Genomic DNA, 15761 nt, shown 5'->3' with positions numbered 1-15761 from the left:
AATCCCAAGTAGACCAGATGTCAGACAACAGTTTAGTTGAAGTAGAGTTAATCTAAATACTTACTGAAGACATCAGCCCTGCTCACCCAGCTCTAAGGTAAGACAACGTCAAGTTCTGCTACACTACTCCCCTTCTAGATCCCAGCTCTAGCAATGACGACAATAGTGACAGAGCCTGTAAAGAAAACACCCTTTAACAGAGGTCACCCACACACAAAAGGGACTTAGAAGCTAAATAAGAGCCTAATTACTTTGTCTTTAATTTGCTCATTTTCAGAAAGCTTTAGGGACCAATTATTTGTATTAGAAAATCCCTCTTCCAATCATCTTCAAACACAAAAAAAACATGAGGACAGATAATTACCATTTTATCTGTAGGGGAGAAATACTATACAAGGAAGTTAGAGAACATGACCAGACAACAGAAGTGTATGGGGCAACATGTGGTAACTTGGTTTTAGAAAGTAAGTGTGGGCGTATTTTTATCATTAGCCATTCCCTCCAAGCTCTTTTGTGACTGGCATCCTAACAATATAATTATTCGGAGTGACCCCTAAGTCAAGAGTAGCCAGAATAAGCAACTTAGTTTGGGTATTGGTAGGATGAGAGATATATGAAATGGCACCAGCTTTGTAAAGCAGAGTCAATAGAAAGGAGCCACCCAGCCTTTCTCAGCATTAAAACTGAAACAGGCTTCATGTCTCTTGTGAGAAGTACCTCCCTGCTCGCCCCACGGGTCCCAGGTTTAACTCACCACACAGTGAACTGCAGTCAATCTACAAATGTTCCATTTTTATTACAAAGTATGAAAGGCAGAAAATACTGTACCTAATACACAGGAGGCTGAAACTTAGAAAGAAGGTTAAAAAATCCGAGTTAAACTACATAGGGAGCAGGAAACAGCATCAAAGGGTGCAACGTTCCAATTTCAAGCCATCTCAGAAAATTACCTTCAAATTTACAGAGTTTCAACAACATGGTTCCATGACTCAGGTGTTAAAATCCATTGTAACAAAACCTTCTGTGTTTTCTCCATAAAAATAAAGGAGTAGAGACACTGCAGTTATCCATATCAACAACATACGTCTGGTGGATAGCAGGATATTAAGGATTCCTCTAGGACAGTATAGGAGCAAAGTTGCAAATCTCAACGTGGGAGGGGAGAAAAGAAGGACAGAAATAAAACTACTATTGCTTTCAGCGTATTTTAGTGAGAACAAGAAGTCAGGAATTTCATATGAATGTTTGTACAATCATGCTACAAAGATTACACCTTCAGGAAATTACCACAACAGGACTGTGAATGGAAAGAGCAGAAGGGAAAAAACACACCAAAGAAAACATCTCCTACTGACTACAGGGAACAAAAAATATGCTTCGGCGCAACAGATTTAAATTACATTTTACACTGCTAGCAACCCAAGTTTAAAAGAGGGAAAAAAAGTTAATTTTAAATAGTATATTTCATAATTCGTGTTCATCAGGTTGTCAAAAAAAGCAACGCGCTGCCTCACAGCTGCACTGTGACTCTTTCATTCACTGGTTCTTGCATTAAGGTTTGACAGACCCAACCATTACCTCGAACAGGGACGTGAGAGTCCCATGCTTCACTATCAGGAAAGCAAACTCCAAGGGATGCTGACTTGGGGCTGCACCCTGGGCATCAATATTTTCTTTGTTAGATTGACTGAAGAAGGATGAACTCGATTCTAGCTTGATGCTGAGTAACAAAAAGGACACAAAAGGTTGTCAAGATACTTGGCGAAGTTGTTTTCTGAAATGAGACAGCATCAAGCAAGTTTCACAAATGCCTTATGGAATCTGCCATAAAATGTTGGATGAGCATTTGGCTACTGGTGTTGAGGTGCTTTTTATTGCTGGTGAATGGTGCTGATGAGAAGTTCTGGAGATCTCTTCCTGATAGCAGTCAGAGGGCATGCTGAACTCTCAATATCCTCCATAATGAAACACTTCTGACTCTTCCCAGGTAAGCAGGAGACAATACAGCTGTCTCTCTAAGTAAGCATGAGAAAGTGCTCTTTAAGTGCCACGTACAAATAAATCTTGACCTCTACAAAGGTCAAGAGAAACAGGGACCATAACCCACAGTATCTTGCCCATTCCACAACAGGTTTTGGAAACCTCATTTGAAATGTCCACTGTAAGGTAAGTACATTCCTGGTCTGGAATATTGGTCTGAAAGCAGTAAGCTCGTACCAGAGATAACCTATGAGAACTGATTGGATAATGCAGCATGGACCATTCTGCCAAGCAGCAAAGGGAAGTCAAACCATTTCTGTATTTAATGGAACCATAACTTCTGCAATGTACTGAGCCAACAGCTCACTCATGTTGTCACTGATCCTTCTAAGGATGTTCTGAAAGAGTCAGGACACCATTGAACACAGGGAACCGACAGGCTCGAGGATCGAAATTGCGTCAATTTACCACCAGCAGCAACTGTTCTATCCTAAAAACGTTATCCGAAGGATCCATTTACATCTGTACACAACCAATCTGCCACCACTGCCATCGTGTTCAAACTCAAGGAGGATTTCCAGACACTGCCAAGTTCCTAAGCAAAGCAAAAGGGTGACAAGCAACACTAAATTACAAGTTCACCTTGTAAGGTTGTGCCATTCTCTAACTAGAGAGCTCCAGTTTAATATTAACAGTACTGTCAAGCGCTCATGGTATTGGTGTTTAGTAGAAACAGATAAGGGTCCACTAGATACTGACAACCATAGCCAGTTAAGGATTGCAGTGACTGTTGTATTTAACATTTTATACAAAACACAAACGGCTACCATAAAAAGACTGAGGAAAAGATGACTCTCCTCCTAATCTTACCAAAAATATACTTGTTAAAGTGCCATCTGCGAGAGAACAAAACAGACACACTCAGCTTTTCTTTAATTTACATTTAAAACAAGCACAAGAGCATCTGCAAATACCAAAATATTGGACTCCCCTCACCTAGTCCCTGGTAGGCAATGATCTATAGTTGAGACTGACGCAGCTTTCTCACTGCGACACCAGGCAAAAATAGATCTTTTCAGTATTATCTAGAACATTCAAGAGAGTAATTACAGCTAAGTTTTGAAAGGATCATTAACTTTGACTTATGAGAGGCAATGCCTCCCCTTTTAAGTACATTTCAAGGTTCCGTAAGGAACAACTTGTATTAACAGTCTCCTTTCATATCACTCTCTGAAACCACCGTTTCCTTTCTAAATAGATTGTCATAGCACTCAAATCCTTGCCTTTTAAATCCCTGCACGCAGAAGTACAAGCCCAGTAGATGCAACTGACCATAGGCCATTGTGACAATTAAGAGTTCACATACTACAACACTAACTCAACGTCCATCATCTTTCCTGTAGGTTTTCAGCCTCAACTAATGAGGTATCACATGACTGATGTATCTCCTGGTTGAGAGCCAATACACTCACAACCAGTTGCCCACACAATAGTAGAAATCTATGGCAAGCTTGGCTTCAACAGGACACAACAACCAGACAACAGCATGTCTGGAATCAATCAACTGAAGCGCTACAGAGCTATGAAGTCAGGGAAAAGTGATATTTCTGTATGAGTAGCAAAATGATACCTGGACCAACAACAGCCATCTTCTGTTTTTCTGACCTCACTGACACTCAGATTTCTCCCTCCGTGTCACTTCACACTCAGGGGATACGAGGCAGTCGTAAGCTGTTGCTCCTCATCCTCCAGAGAGCACAAAACAATACAGATCAAACACTGAAGTCGTTTTATGCATGAACTTTAGACAAAAATAATCATGCTTATGGGGGGTTTCTTACCTAACAGAACTGAATGTTAAGCCAACAAAATGAGCTGAACTTTATCTTCTGATTCACAGGCTACAGTAACAAGTCTCAAGGTTTTATTGCGTCTTGCAGATCAACTTGAACCAGCGTGCAGACAGTCAGCAGCTGCTGGCAGAAGGGCATCCAAGTCTCTCACTTCCTCTCGATATGGAAGTGCCATTTCCACTAGAGAACATCTCACCCATGAGGATTTTCATATCTTTTCAGTCATTAACCTTCCAAGCGACTTCTCTGAAAAGAAGCTATTTTAAGCAGCATCTCCCTGTTCCAAAACAGCCTCTAGTGATTTGAAATGTAATTTCATGTGAAGAATGACAACAGATGATGCCCAAAGCAACACGTTACAGATCTAGGAGGCAGATCGACCGGCTAAACAAACAGGATACACGCTTTATTTAGAACCCCCTGGAGTCTACAAAATTCCTTCACTTGCCTTTGAGTAGTTTGGAATGAGAACTCAATTCCATGTGTGAACTTCAATCAGTTTTATGAATGGAGGGACTGACACTCGTTGGGTTCACAACAGGACAGTAGTTCTCCAGCATGAGCAAAAGCTATCTGATTATTTGATGATTAGCCCTTCCATGCTAATCATCACAGCACAACAGACTCTATTCCTAGAGGAACTGACTGTGTTTGCCATTTAGTACAGCCTATGGAACCTTCTAGCCACTTTATTTTCAACTAAATTAGCTTATCTCTTTTTCAAAGAACAATTCTACAGCTGTTTAAAACAAATCTGCTCCCAAGCAGCAGGCGTGTTCATCATCTTTTAACTTATGCCACCTATGCAAGTGTGAGACTTCGAAACACAAAGACGACTTCTGGTAGTTCCCATCATTTCCCAATGCACAAATCAAATTAAGAGATTGCTTAGTACCCATTAAGCTTGCACTCCAAGCCAAAGTTAAAATCCCTCTCAGTGACACAGGACATTACACCTACTGTTTGTAATAAAACACTGTAAGTCAGTGGATGTATTCTTGAGTTTCTAAATCTCTGGATGCAATTATGTGCTGCTGCTAAGAAAACCCTAATTTTCACTTAATTCTGCATAAGTATTTTACAACTTACAACAAAATGCTACTGCAAAAGTTATAACCCAACTATTTGGCTAATACTGCTCTGATATCTAGATCACGTTACCTGTGGAACACTCTACTCTCAGCATCGCAGCTAGTATGAAAACCTATTGCCAAGCCAAATGAAGCCTGCTGTCAAAAATCCCACAGCTGAACACAGAATGTCACTGACAAAACATGAGCTTAAACTGTTAAGAGTCCTCGGCTCTGATATTACAAGAGGTGATGCAGTAATGCTGCCTCTAAGGAACTGCAAACAGGACTTGCAAGGCAGTGCTCTTCTAAGCTCCATGTCAGGAAGTCATCCGTGCAAGAACATTCTTACGTCCAGAACAACATAACTTCCCAGAGTCCATTCTGTATTGGATATTGCTTTCTGCATTAGCTTCACTGTTTCCCTGCAGTCCCTTTTCCTAACCTGCATTTCCCACACAAGCTGATGAAACACAGTTTGCAAGTGCTCTACTGTTTTTAATGCTGCCTGCAGTTGCAGGTGAATATACATCAGGTAGAAAGACAGCGCTGATCGTTTCTGACATTTCCATCAAAACTCAGCTGCTATACCCCCATGGACCAGCTACAGCTGTCATGTCTTCATTGGAAGAAGAGCACTGTGGAGCTTTTATCTCAATACCTGTGCTATATTAAGACTTCAGTACAGATTTTTATCTTGTCTAATCCACTCAGCTTTGATTGCAGTGTATTACTGTAAAGCATTCCACTATTCAAAACAGAAACAGATGCCCTTGGATGCATCTCAAATAACCACAAGGATGACAAGCACCGAACTATAGCCTCTGCGGCACTGTTTCTTTCACTTGAAATCTGTCTTCTGAGCATTACATTAGGGAATTATTTCTTTCAGAGAAACAGCTTTCATTTGGATGGTGGATGAGTTCTTCCACCTCATCTCATTCATTCAACAAGACCCGACAGTACAAAGCAAACATGTTTAGGAAAAAAAGGGTCCTCCTTTCAAGAACTCCCAGGAACACAGAACAAATGCAAAGAAGCTCCATGGCACTGGTTAACCACAAGATCTTGCTCGTGTTATCTGCTAATCAAGCAAGCTACAAAGTGTGAAACCATTTTATTTTGGTTCAGATCGTAAGCCCTCTAAGGGGAAATCATTTCATTGGAAACGTCAATCCAGAGTCCATTATTACAAATAGCATTTTTTTTCTTAAGTCATTTCCCTCAGAGGGAGCTCAAGTCATGCAAATACCTTCCGTCTGAAACCCATTACCGTTCTGTTAGCTACCACAACTGCAGGAGACACACAGTAAATGCAGTTCTTATTTAAAAATAAGGCCTGCCATAGTAGCAGCTGCCTCTAGCATCAGAGAAGTGTAAAGAAATTGTGCAACAAGTACTTGTACTTCACAGCACCAAGTAACCAGGTATTGAGAGCCAAGGCAACAGTTAGTTCTGGCAGGCCTTTACTGCCAGGGAGCCTGCAGTGTTGTTTTGTGATTTGTATCAACAAAGATATCCTGCTTTAGGTATATGGAAGTGGATCACATATCAAAAGTAAGAATTCGGGAGAAAAGCCTTACTCAATAGAAAGTTAGCCCAATATATAAAAAACATACAAATGTTTAAACAGTTTAGAGGCAGCAACAACAGGAATGATAAAGATTCCTGCCAAGGTGGCTGTTAACATTACCATCTTTTTCCCCACCTTGTTTTGCACTTGCATCTATTAAACTAGGTAGATGTGCCGCCCTGGCTAGCTGACAAACACTTGGACATACGCAGCAACTTAAAGCCTGCAAGCTTATTAACACAGTCAACAAACAAATATACAGAACTTTAACTGAGGGAAACAAAAACAAAGAAAACCAGAACCCAAAAGGTCCAAGAGGCTCAGCGTGTCTCTGCATTTTAGAGTCTTGGAGAGACAGGAGACACCTGCCATTGATTCTTGTAACAGTTTCTTGGAACAGTAGATGCAAAGCAACAACAGATACTGGCCACTTGACTTGTGTTGTTCTTACTTTAGAGGGGTGGGGAAATTATACAGCCCTGCCTCAATTAGGCATGAAGCAGTAGTGTTACACTCTCAAAATTTCCAGGCAGTTGTTGTAGCAGATAGCTATCCAGTCTGGCTGAGTTGATGCCCACTGTACATTGTTGATTTCTCCCTCTGCTGTATAGGCCAAGATAGGGTCCTCAATGGCACGAGGCATTTGCTGGATGTCCCAGATGAGAGCCTGATGGTCATCCGCTGCAAAAGAAAACGAAATCCTAAGTGGGATCAAAGCACAACAAGATGTCCATACATGGCTACTAAGAGGGGTGTAGTAAAAAGCTAGTTTGAATATAGACCTTGCAGTTCAGATAAGAAAGTGAGACAGATACAATGATAGAACTGCTCTCCAAGTAGAACTCGTACACATCTTTGGATAATTATGTCATCCAGGACAAAGTTAAAAACACAATTGGTGGAACTCAAAGTGCAAACACTTCAGAACTAAATTGCAAAATAAGTTCAGCAGCACTGAAATAAAACAGCTTAGCCAAAGGAGATGCACAGCTAGAGCACCAGGCTCACCAGCAGAGACGGTAAGAGCGTGACCAAGAATCTCTTTCCATGCTTACCTGCTGTACAAATGTGGCAGGAAGAATGAGGTGCCCAAGCAATTCCATTTACACATGCTCTGTGGTTGTTTAACCTGGCAACAGGAGTGCAGGGAACTCTGACATCGAGAATCACAACCTTCAGAAACAAAAATCAAGCTAAGTTAATAACTTGTATTTCCATCTCTCATCCCATCCAGAGAGCAAAGAGTTTTGAACTAAGGCTTTAAATACCTTCCAAAAGGATGCATTTGGCAAGCACACATTGTTCTGAAAGAACAGTTTCTAGCTGGTCAGCATGTTGTGTGCATTTCAGAAGTAGTCAGACCTCACATAGGACGCTTGTGAGTTATGAAAAAAAAAGTGACTCATGCTTCCCTGAAGCAGTTCAGGTAAAAATCTACGGTACACTGCCTGGTGCAAAGAGCTGAGAAAGAACAAGGTGACTAAAATACTCACACTTACTGTTTTATGTGAGAGCTGCTGCCCAACTGGCTCATGGAACCCTCATAAATTGACTGAAATATAGAGGGGGGCACAGAGACCTTCACATTTATAATGCCAAACTTACCTCTAGCTCCTACTGAAATTACTGCAACAAGAATTGGCCTTTCTCATGCTCCACTTACTGCACCTTCACTTTAAGAACTAAGTGTAAATGACCAAACCACCTCCCTCAAATTGCCTTGTTCCTTCTGCAGAACTACCGCCTTACCTCCATGCCATCCATGGCCATTGTGGCAAGATAGTTGGGATCCTGCTTATTCCAGCAGAGACGCAGCAATGGATGGTGTTGTGGGTCTTCATAAATTATGGTGCTATGTTCCAGATGACGGAGATCAAACATCCTCACTGAGCCATCTGCACCAACCGAAGCGAACATATCTCTCCCACCACCTGCACGGCTAAATGCTATATCATACACCTGCTCAACACCAAAACAGAAAAAAAACAACCCGGGTTTTAGTGAGCATCCTGCCTCCTAATCCACAGCTAAATGCATTTCCTATATGGACAGAAGAAATTGTTACTACTACTACTGTAATACTTTTTGTCAAATACTTGAGTTTCCTAGCAAGTTCTTAAGCCAAAGGGAGAGGAAAAAACAAGTTGTATAATTACAGGATTATTCACTGAAACAGAACATAGGTACTTTCTGGATTCAGATATTACATTAAAATGAAAGAATCCTGTAAGATGTTTATTGCCTTTGATACGCAATTGATTACAATTCCAGTTTGATTCTTCCAAAAATATTCTGTAGCATAATCTTGTAAAACAAATATATTCTCAAGTCCAGATTCTATGGTAAGTAAGCAGAGTAGTTCTGATAGCTGATAGAACAGCTTTAATTAGTTTGTAATACATTAAAACTGTATTTTACCTATAATTAATGCACCTGAAACTCATAAATCTTAATTGTGGATCATTAGATTTTTGAATGATCAGAATTCTCAAGAAAAAAAACAAAGGAGAAAGCAAAAGTTTTGTTGCTTTACTGCTTGAAAAACAAAGAAAAGCAATGTAAACAACCAAAAATATCCATCACCTCTTTGTCATGTGCAATAAGCTGGGTCTTGACGTGGCCAGAGACCAGGTTTACTCTTCCCAGAACCTGTCCTGTCTCCAGACCCCAAATAGTGCAGGTTGTGTCAATGCTAGAGGTACCTGAAACAAAAGCACTTCTTTTAGCAAAATATTAGCAAACTCGCACGATTCTCACAAATTCCACTGATGCACTAAGTGGCAATAGTTTCTGATATCTACAGATCAAAACAGCCACAAGAACAGCATACAATTAAAATCAAGAATGTCAAGCAGTCTATCAATGCATTTAAAAGACCCAAACCTTTTGGATGCTGATATGGTCTTTCACATTACACAGGTATAGAGTGTAAATAGCTTATGTCTACCTCAATCTGTGTGGAAGATGCAGCTCTGGGATGAACTTCTCCATCCCTTAAGCCTCGAGTAAAAACCAAAAAACCAAACATAATCACATTGGGACTTCACCAGACTTAATTCAAGAGCGTGTCTTCTTCATTTTGTCAGTCTCACCAAGGAGGTAAGGATCCACTTCATTCCAATCAAATGATGTTAGTGGAGCACAGAAGTCAGAGTTCTTGTTATTGTTCAGCAAACACTCCAGCCGGGTCTCTGTTTCACCCACCTTTAGGAAAAGCAAAGCATCTGACTGAAATAGCAACATCACATGTCCGGTTACACCTCCACATCCAATGTACGAGGTATTAATCCCAACACACAAGACATTAATCCCAGGTTTCTATCCTCTCAGCTTTACAACTTAAAACTCTGGAAAACACAACTGCCACCTCTATCTTCACTGAGGTGATTCAAACAGCAACTCATCACAGATCTGTTGCTCCCAGAGTCTTCATAATTCGTAACATTATTATTGCCATTAACAAAACCCAGTAAGGTATCAGGTGCTCTGACTTCATTTTATGTCTTAACCTTCACACTGCAGCAAGTGCAAAACATCTTGAAAGGACAGTGAAAAACTTGGTTTCGAGTGAAAATGAGATCAACGTGCAACACAGTTAATACCATAGTTTACCATTTCCCAAGGAGAACTTAGAATCACAGAACTGAATTTACTCACTCTCCACACACGCAGATAGTCACCACTGGTTGCCAGCAGGTCTGGATACACTCCCTTGGTGTCTGGGATCCACATGAGCTTCGTGGTGGGGTAAGGGTGATCAAAGGTGTTCCTGCAGATGAACTCTGAACTCTCTTCATCCAAACCAACAAGCTGTACCTGTACAAAACCATATTTAAAAGAAAGGATTTTTATCCAAATAATAATATATAATTACAACATTAAGATGAGAGCATTTCAGAGGGATGCCTTTTGTAACCTCAAGGACAATTAGAAAAGACCATCATGTCAGTGGAATGAGAAATATTTAAAGCTCTGCCTACAAGCCTCAGCTGGGAATCAAAGCGAAGTACACATAATCACCACAGCACTTTACTTTGAAGAGATGATCTTAAGTGAAGCAAAATCCAATCTCCTAAAGGATTAAAGACCACCCTTGTCTTTTCCATACTGCAAAGCCTTGTTTAAATGATAAACTGTTCTAGCATTATTCCAACTCATCTTTAACTGAACTGATGCTGACAGTGATGCTTCAGAGTCAGTCAAGCCATGGCTTGCATTACAACCACCAATTAAAGCTCATAGCATTGTGTTCTTAGCTATCAACCCTACACACTGAAACAGGTCACCATCAGCTATCTACCAAGCTGTCTTCAATACCACATTAAAGAATGCATTCAGTCACAACTGCACAAAACTAAAACACAGATTAACTTCATTCCAAAGTCAGAAAGTAAATGGAATTCAAACTTGAAAAATGGAGGAGAAGAAAAAAATGTTTACACAATTATTCAAGTGTTTTGTGAGAGAAGGACAAAGGAAGGAGGCCTGCTGCCAGGTTTTATGGAGCTGATCTCCAAATTAGGTGTTTGTTTTCTTAGCAGAGTAATGAGATAACACCCAGTTGTGAAAGTGAAGCAAGACAGAGCAGACAAGGAACTATCTCCACATTGCTTGGTTATGACAACACCTGAAGTCATGCTTCAAGTCCCAGACATGATGTTATTAGAAAAATATTGACATGTTAGAGAGTGTTCAGAGAACAATACAGACTGGGAGGACACGTTTACCCCAGCACTGACTGCAAGACCTAAACAGGATGAAAGCCCCACTGTGTTCAATGCTGTCCAAACACAAACTGAAAGAGGACAACCCACTACAATTAGTTTGTAAGCTTTCCATGCAGTGGCTTCCTCCTGGAGGCTGTGGCTTAACAGACTCATTCTAAGGTGTTTATCTGCACAATTCCTACATATTCTCCAATTAGCAATATGGTTAATAACCTACGTTTAAACTAGTCTGGAACTCTACTGTATCTACCAACAAGACAAGTCCTTCAGCAGACCTTCCATTGTAACATCAGCAGTTCCAAGTCCATTTAGAGATGCTCCTTACAAATGCCAGCCTTTCCCTTGTCAAACTGAAGATGCATCTCTCTGACGCTGTAATGACCCCTAGAAAACATACAGGCTGTTTTTAGAAGCTTAGCTGGATGTCTGCCTTGCACTCTTTTCATTACAGCTACTCCTTATTATGCTTCACGCAATCGTATGAACCCGCCAAGTGTCTCCCAGCCTTCTGAAGCTTTCTAACTCCTTTAGGGATCAGAAATCCTAAGCAGATTTTACAAAGGAAGCAAATTGTCCTTGGTCACAGAAAACCTTGTGGCAAGGACAGAATCAGAAGACAAGAGACTTCTAATCATTTCTTTTCCTTTGCTTATGCTGTTTTCAGCTCAACATAATATTACACAGCCATAACCAAAGCAAATCTAAAGCAGCAGAGAACTCACTTCTGTTGCTGGGAATTGAAGTCTAGGCCAGCTAAGACTGAGGAAAGGAACTGTTAGTCATGATACAATCTAAACCTTCTACATCTACCTGTAACTCATTCTGGTGGGAAAATGAGGGTGTTCAATCTCCATTGGATTTGCAATTATGCTGTGACAGTAGCCAGAAATGCCACATAATTATCTGTTCCTCCTACACACCGAGATCGGTTGCAACTGGAGGTGGATTTTCCTATCACATCTGGAACCTTATTAACATGAGGTTGATTTGCAACACTGCACATAAGTAAAAAAGTGCCTTTAATCAGCAGTTTGAAAAACTCTCTTCCCCATGATCCAAAAGATGACATTCCCTAATTATTTTAGGTGAGACAGCTCTCGCCATACCATTTAATCTGCAACATACCATTTTTGCTTGCAAGTTCTAAACCTCACAGGTTTAGAGCAACAACAGCTCCCTGGTCAAACTGCCCCACTGGATGCTCTCTGATTGAAGGCATGATGCAGAAGGTGACAGCAGGGGAAGCATGCAGCCATAACCCAGCAGCCTGCTCTGAACAGGGTGCAGCACTGCTTCCTTCTGAAGCAGATTTGAGTTCTGCCTTACAGACAGATCCTGAAATCAACCTCTCCTTGTTTTCCACAGATCATTACTGATCCACAAAGCCTGCAAAGCAGCATTAACAGCAGAACGTACAAACACCTCAGCTCCCTGCTATTACGCCTGTGATCCATGAGGCATTCTGAAGCCTGACAGCAGTTTGCTGATTCAAGAAGCTCAGGAAAGCCTAGCCTGAATAATTTTAGTCCTTTCCCCTGGAGCAAAGTCATCTCTCTTTCTGTACCAGTGATTTGATGAGCACAGGTGTAGGAGCTGAAACAAAACTCCTTTGGGGTTCAAAGAGATCTCAGCAATCAGCTTTCTTGTATGTCATACAGCTTGTTAGTGGGAGAGCTGACAGAGGTTCCAAGAGTCTGGGAGCTGGGGGCAGCAATAAGTCATGGCTTGGCAGCTGACTGAGCTGAATCCACCCAAAACAGAGGTGTAAACAGCCATCTTATGTATGAAACCTTAAGTATTTCGAGCTCTGGTAATTACTACAGGAACAGAAAAATAACCAGGAGCTTCTGCTGCAGCAATTAGAAAAGATTTAATGCACTAAGAACCATTTTAAAAATGCACATGGGAGGGTAATGAGGAAGAGATACAGCCACTTATTTGGTTAGATGTTAAGAAACCTAGAATTGCTACTCTGAACTGGTCTTCCAGGGGGAAGGAAAGAAGCCAGTTCCTTAGAACAAAACACTGCAAGGACAGAACAGAAATGACATTTGGAGCCATCAAAAGCCTTCAAAACACAAAGAGAGAGTTAAAGTGGAAGAGAGCTTCCATTATCACTTCCATTTTCCTTCCAGTTGGTGCTACTGTGTGTATTTTGATGTCAGAAGTTGCCAGTATAAAATAGAAGTAAAGAACATATCTTCACTTTTGTAGCAGCAGCATCCAGGCTGGAATCCCCATTCTCATACAATTACTTTCTTGCTTTATACCCTAATTAAATCTCATACCATTTGGTGCTTATATGGACCTGAAGTCAACACAACAAGCCATTCCCGAAGCACAGAGACCAAAAGAAGCTCAGGGGGTTATTCACAAACAGCTGGAGTTAATGCAGTACCGCACAATTCCTGTTTGCAGCAACTAGGAGTGTAAAGTTTTCAGTCTGGGAGTTGTTGCTGTTGTTTTCTTAAATAGAAAGAGTTGCTGACTCAACTGCCTTTATATACTTGAAGCCTGAAATGAAAAGCAGACCTGATCACATTGTAATTGGGAGCAACCCCCAGGGAATGATCCAAACAGAAGGATGTAAACGCAACAGAAACATACCCCTAATTAACAAGTTCCACCACTCCTAAACAAAAAAACACGTTTGGAAGGTTGTTACTTTTGCTTCTCAGAGCGCAACCTACAGAAAACATGATGGAGTTAGTCTTTAAACAAATGAAAAGTCAGCAAGCTCAGACCTGCCTGGAAAGCAGCATTCCCAGAACCACATAATGCTCACCAGCAATTCACAGAATCACAGAATGATCCGGGTTGGAAGGAACCTCAAGGATCATGTAGTTCCAACCCCCCTGCCTAGCAGGGCCACCATACGTACACCTTTACTAGATCAGGTTGCCCATGGCCCCGTCCAACCTGGTCTTGAACACCTCCAAGGACGGGGCATCCACAACCTCCCTGGGCAGCCTGTTCCAGGGCCGAACCACTCTCCTAGTAAAGAACTTCCCCCTAACATCCAACCTAAATCTTCCTTCTTTTAACTTAAAACCATTTCCCCGTGTCCTGCTATTGTCAGCCCTTTCAAAGAGTTTACTCCTCTTCTGGGAGTAAGTTCCCTTCCAGGTCATTGGCTCACATAGGAGCATCCCATCCAGGGCTGCAGCAAGGGCACTCGTTTAGCTGCTGTAAGAGATGCCAGTCTTGCCTTACCATCACCTCACCTCAAAGCCCAATCCAAAACACCAACTTCTGAAACAATTTTCTCCATTAAGCAGCCTGACAAAGCTTCAAAGCACACATGATATAAATGCACAGAACTACTTTGGCAGCACTGTTAGCTGCACACAGACTCCAGGATGCTCTACAGCTATGTCTGTTTCCTCATCTCTCTCTGCCATTCGTGTTCATCGCATGAGATGAGTGTATTAAAGGTTGCTGAGGAAGGATGGCTCAGGTGTCTGAAGGGCGTAAGCCTCCCTGCTTAGATATAGAAGGAAAGACTAAAGACACAACCTCGTCATCAGAGATAAGCAAAGGAGCCGGTGAGAGCAGTTTACAAACACAGCATCATGACAAGAGCACACTATTACTAACAGAGTCCCATACAGCTTATGTATGTACAAACTCGAGCCCAGGCCGTGAGCTTCCTGTCACGCTGAATAACAACCTCACACATTCAAGTCAAAGCTCCTGCCTGAGGAGCAGCAGCACCACCAACCCCAACCCTCGGCCTCCAATACAGAGCCCGTAGCTCAGCTCCCTGCAGCCCCCCAACCCCCTGTTACGGAGGGGCACATCCCCGGCTCGCCCCCTGCCCACCTTGTTGTTATACTCCTCTACGAAGCTGCCCAACGCCAGACGGAACCTCTTGTCCGGCCTCACGCTCCAGTTCATGGCGTACACGGTCCATGGCGCCTCGTATTTGTAGATCTCCTTCCTTTTGCCGTGCAGCGACATGGCTCGGCCGAGGGGGCCCCGCTGGGCCTGAGGGGAGCAAGCAGCGGGCTCAGCTGAGATGGGGCCTGGACTGAGCTTGGAGCGCTGGGCCCAGCCGAGGGGAAGGCCAAGGAGCGGGGACCGGAGAGAGACCGGGGCAGGCCGCGCCCCCAGGCCCGGCTCCAGAGCCCGGACACCGCGAGAGAAGCGCGAAGGCCGTTCCCGATTCGGCCCTCACACAACGGGAGCGGAAGCCACGCGATTAGCCCCGCCCTCTGCGTGCTGGTTGGCTGTGTTGATTGTCAATTAACACTTCTATTGGTTCTATTGGGTGCTACTCCTGTCTGTTTGGCCGAATTCAGGCTTGTATTGGTTACTTTGACCATCAATAACAAAGAGAGCCCGCCTCCTTGCCTGTATAACCTACCGTTGAGTTTGAACACGCCTGAGAAGGGAGGCCGCGCTCCTTCTCGACACCTGATTGGCTCCCGGGGGTCGCAGTGGCGGGAGGCGGGTTCTTGCGCCCCATATTGAAATCCGATTGGATGGAAGCGGTGCTAATCAACCTGAACCCGAGGCAGTTAAGGGCAGCCAGCCGGGCTTTCAGTTGTGTCGCGAG

The 15761-nt window shown here is 42.5% G+C and overlaps 1 protein-coding gene across 1 annotated transcript; it reads right to left on the bottom strand.

Annotated features, from left to right (window-relative positions):
- Positions 1–771: 771 nt before the first annotated feature.
- Positions 772–15404, bottom strand: DCAF7 (DDB1 and CUL4 associated factor 7). The gene is made up of 7 exons (XM_015885809.2): positions 15026–15404; positions 10134–10292; positions 9569–9680; positions 9060–9178; positions 8226–8435; positions 7532–7649; positions 772–7157 (listed from the first exon to the last, which is right to left on the bottom strand). Exons 1-7 carry the CDS (start codon positions 15161–15163, stop codon positions 6985–6987), a joined length of 1029 nt encoding a protein of 342 aa, XP_015741295.1. The 5' UTR covers positions 15164–15404; the 3' UTR covers positions 772–6984.
- Between the last annotated feature and the right edge of the window lie 357 nt (positions 15405–15761).

The sequence above is a fragment of the Coturnix japonica genome, chromosome 27 (assembly GCF_001577835.2).
Source record: "Coturnix japonica isolate 7356 chromosome 27, Coturnix japonica 2.1, whole genome shotgun sequence".
NCBI classification, from domain to species: Eukaryota; Metazoa; Chordata; class Aves; order Galliformes; family Phasianidae; genus Coturnix; species Coturnix japonica.
This window is presented reverse-complemented; position numbering and strand designations above follow the sequence as displayed.

Bases quoted from the DNA above. Each gene is read 5' to 3' on its own strand.
- DCAF7 (XM_015885809.2), bottom strand. From the start codon at position 15,163: ATGTCGCTGCACGGCAAAAGGAAGGAGATCTACAAATACGAGGCGCCA. The intron at 9,681-10,133 runs GTGAGTAAATTC...CTTTTCCTAAAG, and splicing joins ACTATCTGCGTGTGTGGAGA to GTGGGTGAAACAGAGACCCG. The intron at 7,650-8,225 runs GTAAGGCGGTAG...TTGTTTCTGAAG, and splicing joins TGGCCATGGATGGCATGGAG to GTTGTGATTCTCGATGTCAG.